A 7,296-nucleotide genomic window follows, 5' to 3' on the forward strand; every position below is an offset into this window, starting at 1 on the left:
GAGTTTCTTACACATGCAGCAGATTGTAGTTATAATTAAATCAGTGTGTGTGAGACCCATATGGAGGTTTTGAAGGATTTGGTTTTCAGATACCTTTAGGCATACCTTTTACCTGCAGGTGTCAGTGCTGGGACAATGTAGTATTAAAGGGTCAATCAATATGGATTTTGAAGGCCAACGTGGACCCTATTTTCAGTCTTGTTCAGTTCCATTAGACTGCAGTTCCAAGTGTTCACTGCTTTGCTTTAGGCCTCGTCTACATTACACCATCATAGGACACAAAAACATCCCAGCCACAAGGCCAGGTCGCTGTCAGCTGACTGCCGGGTTAGGTCCGCTTTCTTTCATTCAAGAACAATTTTAAAAATTCCCCTCTTTAACTTGTGTCAAGGTGAGTCAGTGATCCATTGTTACTCTTATAGGCCTGATACTGTCAATGTTCAGTGCTGTTGCGTGAGTTATTTCTACTGTGGAATACCTGCCACAGGTTTGCTATGTCTCAGCAATGTATAACTACAAATGACACAGTTTGTCCATGAATTGGTTAGCCCATTGACAGAAAAATAATCTAAATAATACATTTTGACAGACATATTTAAGATAAAAATGCTAAACCTTCAAAACTGTGAAGATTTGCTGCCTTTTAAGGTCTTAGACTGTTATTTGGACAAAAAAAAAAGCATTGGGCTGTATAAAACTGTGGTGGACATTTTTCATAATCTGATATTGTGACACTCTACCATTTTAGTCTTTAATTATGCTTTAGGTGAGCATATTACCAAACCAATGTGTAAATAATCAAATTACCACAAAGACATTGCAATAAGAAAACCTGCGGCCTTTACCTGCTTTATAATCCAGCCTTGCCAAAATTATATTTCTACTGAAAAGCAATTTTCTTAAAGCTTTATTTAAGCTTAACAAAGTAAGACAAGTGTCTCAAATGCAGTTAAATGTTGCAAACAACAAACAACCTCAATTAAATACAGTCAAAAATAGACTAAATAAGTTTTTAAATAAGTAAATCTGATCAGAATAAGCAAGACTAGGAATCTGATGAAACACTTGCTGCCCACTTTGAGTGGGCCACAACTTACAATTATTTTCATTGCCAAAGAACCTACTGCACTTTTTCTTTCATTGATCAACTCATCCTTTAGTCTCAAACATGAAGTGACTGAAAAATCATCACAAGCTCTGCAAGCTCTTTAGTGATAGGACAGAGGAACATTTGAGGAGCTGGGACTAGAGCATGTTGGTTATTTTTACCAGCTTTTTTGTCTAATGTCATCTTTATATAGATTACTTAAACATTTAATTGATTATCTAAATTGAAATGTATACATTTTCTGCTGATCAACTAATCTATAAATTTACTAATTGCTAGCTTTACATCATCGTTTTCAATCATTTCTGACACAATGTGTGAACCAGCCATCATTACAAACCAACAGTGAATGACATCATGGTAATGAAACGCCACATTATTTCTAAATTCTCAGTATCTTGATGAATGGTTTCATTGGTCCATCACTACCCAGAAGAACCAGATTATGGTGTTTGTACCAGACCGTATAAGAATAGGTTCACACAGCGCTTCTAATTAGTGATAAGGCAGGCCAAGTCCCCCTCTGTCTGACCGCCACAGCCTACACTCAATAATTAGGCCACTGTAATAATCCTGCCGCCTCTGAGCTTCCATTAGGAAGCAGAGAGGGGTCAAATGTTCAGACAACTACTTTAACAGTCCTCACAGCCTCCCTGCTCACCTCTGTCTGCTCCAGCAGAACACACCAGGTCAAGAAGAACACGAGAAGCAGACACCTCCTGAATGTACCATTTTTATTGGACTTATATAGAAATACTTAGAAAAACATGAAGTAGCACCATTACTTAAGTTTTACTTTTTATCATGTATAACTTTTAAATGTCAGAAAAATAAAACTCTTGATACATTTTCAAATCTTGTCTCAGCAAATATAATATTAGTATTTGACCATGAGGTTAAAGGCCCTTTATCATAAAATAAAATATACTTTGTTCTTAAACTTTGCTCAATAAAGTACATTTACGCTCAAGTAACTTCACCTACATATACATAAACAAGTGGTAAACAAATGTATTAAAATAGAAATACTAAAACTATAGTGGTGCAACAGAAGCCTGTAATTCCCACTGGAATCTAATTCATACAAATTTTAGAAAGCATAAACGGTTTCTTTGTGTTCAACTTACTAAGTTTTGTACATTTCAATGTTTCATAATAATATAGAATAAAATATGCTTTATATTACTGAATAAAAAATATGCTGGGTGAAGCAGATTTAAAAGACATTTTTTGCTGAACCTATAAAAACTCCATCCCAACAGAATACTGTCAAACGCAATACACATTTTGTGGACTTGGATTTCCTCCCACAGTCATGTGATATTAAAATAATACAGTGATCAATGCCATAAGGCCATACTAAAAATAAACAATATTTCAACCCAGCTACAAAAAGTTCACTGAACTTAAATTAAAATATCTGTAAACATCTTTGCAATACGAAATATAATCTTTCAAGTCAAAAAAGAATAAAATACTTCAATCTGTATTAATGTCATTTAAAACTTTCAACTTGTGGAAATTGATTCTATACATATATATGTAGGATATGTTGTTGCTCTCCCTCACGTGGTTTCTGACCTCGCGCTGCAGTATCTTTGTAAGTCAATAGTCCTGTTTGGCTGGAAGCCCTCCATGTTTCCCAGCCATGGCCTCCCCTCATACTACATTCGATCGGCAAAACTGGAAGGCTCAGCCCGCTAACAGTCTACAGTTTGACCCACGTACCTCCGCCCTGACCCCACTGTGCCTCTTCACTTCATAAATATAGGGTACAATTTACTAGAACTATTGATTACTATGCTGTAATATTTAAAACATGCACTTAGATGTTGAAAATATTTCCCAAAGCTACAGTATATATAAACAACTACGACAGAGCCCAAAGAGGGTGTCTGTCCCTTCTTCTGGATACTGCAGCCTCTTACATACATATGTATATCTATGTACACTTTCCAAACTGATGATTGGGTGATCCCATTAAAGCAGTATGAAGAGTCTGATGTTGCTATTGTAGCCAGTCTCGCTGACGAGACAGTCAAAGAGTAACATTTCTTATGAAAATATACGTATAGCCTGAGTGACGCCGGTGTGGCAGACAGGACATTTGGGCTCGCTCCTCTCACAGATGCGATTGGCACATTCCATACAGAAGAGGTTGTGCCCACAAGGGACCAGGGCAGCAATGACCTCGCTCTCAAAGCACACGGAACAGTCGCGGCTTCCTTTTCGGCTGGTGCCCGATGAGGTTGAGGAGGAGGAAGAGGAGGAGGAAGATGAGGCGGAGGAGTCGCATGGAACCCCAGGCAAGTGAGGGCCCGGCAGGGAGGCAATAGTGCTGGAGTAACCAGGGAAACTGAGTGGGCCTCCACCTGGGTCACTACGCACCCTCCTGGCTAGCGGGTGCTCAGAGGGGCCTCCGGTGTGGCTGTGGAGGGGAGGCGACAGTCTAGGCTGTGGTGTACAACCATTAACCCTTCTCTGACTCACCACTATCCCATTGGCATTAGTGGGGGTGTTGGTGGAGAACATGGCTGAGGTGGAGGTGGGGGAGCTGCCTCTAGTGGAGGAGGGGGTCATGCGACCGTCATACTGGGACCACACGAGGCCCGGTGGGGCTGGCGTGGGGTCAAACCCCGGCGAGGAGTCATAAGTCAGATCAGTGCAGTCAGGAGAAATCACCTCACTCCCGTAAACAAACCCGTTGCCGTTGGTGTTAACATTGATGTTGTTGTTATTGTTGTTGCCGTTGTTGTTGGTGGTGGTGTAACTCAGTGCGGGGCTGGGAGGGCTATAGTCGGCCATGTGTGAGCTGTTGTTGCCAAAGTAGGAGTCTGTGGAGGCGCTGCCCAGGGAGGATGACGAGTCATTGCGGTAGTTGGAGAAGGGTTTACGCACTGATGTAGGAGTCATGCCAGCACTGGGCTTGGACCACAGGGTGGCGTGCCCATGCAGATCAAAACCCACATCAGTCCCATTTGCGTGGAAGTCATTTTCATCCTGGAGTTCAATGAGGCCCCCCGTCCTCATGGCGATGTGAGCTTCGATCTCTTCACGCGCTCTGTCCACATTCTCCGGCATACCTGTCACCTCGAACACCGGCTCTTTGTCCCGGCTGGGTGTCACGATGTAGGTGTGGGTCTGTTGCTGGATGCGCTTGATGGTGGCACCCTTGGGGCCTACAACCAGCCCCACCACGCGGTAAGGCACCCGCACCTGGATGGTGGTCTGTCCAGGCAGGTTAGGTGGTCCAGGGACTGGTGTGCCGCTCCCGTTCAGGCTGGTGTTTTTGTTCCTGGAGGCGCGAATCATGGAGAAGTGCTCAGCAGCAGAGATGATCTCCCTCCTGGCCATCGCCACATCCTCCCTCCTGCCTGTTACCACAAAAACAGGCTCCTCACCACGAACTGGGGTCTTGATGTAGGTGTTGGTCTTTGCTCGCAGCGCTTTGATCTTGCAACCTGGGACATGGAAGTAAAGGCGAAAGTGAGGGCAGGTTCCGCTATAACAACGGCTCCAACTATGTCATGTGTTAAACTATTACTTATGGACTATTCAAAGCAGCTGCTGGATGTTTATTATTGTGTCTCAACAGGCCTCAGAAAACGGGTGAAACCACCCTTTTGGAGAAGAACAAATTCAAACCACATGCTGCCCCACCATCAACATACAGCAGGACAGAAATAACTCACAAAAGAAAACTCACTACTGAACCCATAATGATCCTTGTTTCATTACCTGCTTCATTAGCTGACAACTGAATCAGCTGCTGTTACAATCTTAGTTCTTATTTTACACTAACTGCATGACGGAAAGAGGTGAGAAGCTATTTAATCACTTCATATAACTTGGCACTGGTGCTTTAAGCTGCATTCCAGCACCCTTTAGCAGATACACAGACCACTTTATGATCAAAATGGGAGCAATGGAGGAACCAGCCTCAGAAGAATGACATAATTAGCAGAGCAAAACCAGCTGAGTGGGACAGGATGATGTAATCAGAGGAGGGTAAACCCACCCAAAGTCAGTCTACACAACCAATTTCATCTTTAACATTAATTCACAGTGAGTTCACACTGATGCAGGTTAAATGGGGATAGGGTCTATTTCATAAGGTTCACTGCTTTAAAATAATAAAGAGGTCATGGTTAATCCACATTATTTAATTCCACATTTTTAACCGGACAAAGAGGGATGGGTGGAGGAGGGGGTTTCTGATGTAAATACTTCATAAATGTCCTACTGTTGCTTTAAAGTGGAGGCTGGGATTTAGTGGATCCTTACAGTTACTTGTTTTTCTGGGAACAACAGCAGCAGCAGCAGTATTGCAGGGAGGGGAAAAGATTCCGCATATGTAACCAGGCACCAGTACCGCCCTGCAGCCCTACAGCTGGAGGGCTGTGTTAGCAGGGTCTGTGCAGCTATGGGCGTCTGCTGCCTGTGTCACAGTAAGATGTGACCGTTGTCCTAATTTGATCCTGTACTGCTCATCATCATAATCATAATCGATTTGCCGGCTGTTTGTGAACAAAAAAAAGACACCCATCTGCGGTTACTGGGCGCTTACAGTCCGGTGACCTACTAATGTACCACATCATGATTCAATACCTGTTATGTCAGCAGTCACTGCTGTACTTCAGCCAAACTGTTTGGAAGTGTACTGTAATGTGAATGAAAGTCAGGGAATTCGCTTAGCCACGGTACGTGTCATTCTCCTTCCTCAAAACTAAACCCCATCTAAAATTATAAGGTTTGGATGTTCCTTTACTTGCCAAGAGAGTTATACACGCGATATAACATGACTTTGTACCTTATCAGATTTTGTTAAATGTACTCTTCAATTTGGCCTAGACAGAATCATCCCACAAGGCACTTATTTCCCTCAAATGTCAACTTCTTGAATTGGTTTGTGCCGCTCGCTGCCGCCCACCACTGTACATTTATAGAGGAGGAACAATGTGTGACTAACTGGCGAGACAGAAACTAAGTTCGTCTTTACTGTACATTACTTTGCAGATGCAGAAGTCACTTTGGGCGTCTCTATGTTTTAGACATATTTAGCCTAAAGATTAAGATATCAGATATTTCAGAGTAGTTTAAGCGCCTGTGTTCGGACAATACATGCAGTATTTGAGTGTGTACCGGCTCTCTGTTCCTTCCGCACAGAATAGTTAGGGACGAGCTCATACCTGAAGTGTTTGGCTGCATGTCCATCCCTGTTCTGCTCAGCTGCACATGAGCCGTCTATATACAATCAACACAAAGCTAAGATGTGTAAGAAACAATGAAACACACACCCTGTCTGCCCACAATCTCAGCCACATGCTCGGAGCTGGGAACCGGGACGCATTCGGTCATGTTGACGCTCTTTTTCCGGGGCTCCTGGTTGTTGTCGTACAGGGAGTTCTCGTCGTTGTCCAAGCCGAGCATGGAGAGCTGATCCAGGGCGATCTGCAGGGCTCTCTGGTCGTCCAGTGCGTCCCCCTGGACGCTGCTGTCTGCGAAGAGCGAGCTGGGCATCTTTGCGGCGGTGCGGGAATCGGATAAAAGGCAAAAGGAAGGAGGGTAAAGAAGGAGTGATGTGGGGAGAAAGAGAGGAGAGGGGAGGAGGAGGGGAGAGGCACCGGACCCGGTTCTCAAAGACAACTGGTCAGTGCAAATAAATCAGTGCGGCTGAGGGGGGAAGAAAAACAGCGCAAGGAGCTGCAAAAAAAACATCCACCCCCTCTGTTTTCCCGATAAAATGTGGATGTCCCGGTCCGAGCCGAGCCGAGCCGAGCTGTGCTGTTGCACGGAGAGACGGCGAAGAAAAAGCGTGTTTATTCCAGAGCCGGCGGTGGGGACAGTAATAATATTCCTTCCTGACAAAGGGCCCCTCCCGGCTGGCTTCCCTTAGGTCCTCTGTTGCTTCTGTCTGAGTCCTGCCCGAGCCAGACAGGGAGATGTGCGGGTGACGTCACCACCAGGGCAGGGACGATGCGGTGCTGCGAGGTCATTTGCATATCCGCTAGCCTATTGGCTGCACGGGCGACGATGGGGCGGGGCTTTACGTAAAGATACGCCCACGTCTTTGTTGTCAGTCTGTCTTTGTCTCTCGCTCGCTGTCTGTATCTGTTTGCTCTCCATTCAGATAGTGGCATCAACATACACACTGTACTGGCAAATATAGTTAGAAGTCTGAGCCGTGG

The 7,296-nt window shown here is 44.3% G+C and overlaps 1 protein-coding gene across 1 annotated transcript; it reads right to left on the reverse strand.

Annotated features, from left to right (window-relative positions):
- Window positions 1-3,126: 3,126 nt before the first annotated feature.
- On the reverse strand, window positions 3,127-6,909 carry mex3b (mex-3 RNA binding family member B). Its single transcript, XM_073465022.1, has 2 exons — window positions 6,406-6,909; window positions 3,127-4,569 (listed from the first exon to the last, which is right to left on the reverse strand). The coding sequence occupies exons 1-2, from the start codon at window positions 6,626-6,628 to the stop codon at window positions 3,164-3,166; spliced, it is 1,629 nt and encodes a 542-aa protein (XP_073321123.1). The 5' UTR covers window positions 6,629-6,909; the 3' UTR covers window positions 3,127-3,163.
- Window positions 6,910-7,296: the final 387 nt, after the last annotated feature.

The sequence above is a fragment of the Pagrus major genome, chromosome 4 (assembly GCF_040436345.1).
Source record: "Pagrus major chromosome 4, Pma_NU_1.0".
Lineage (NCBI taxonomy): Eukaryota > Metazoa > Chordata > Actinopteri > Spariformes > Sparidae > Pagrus > Pagrus major.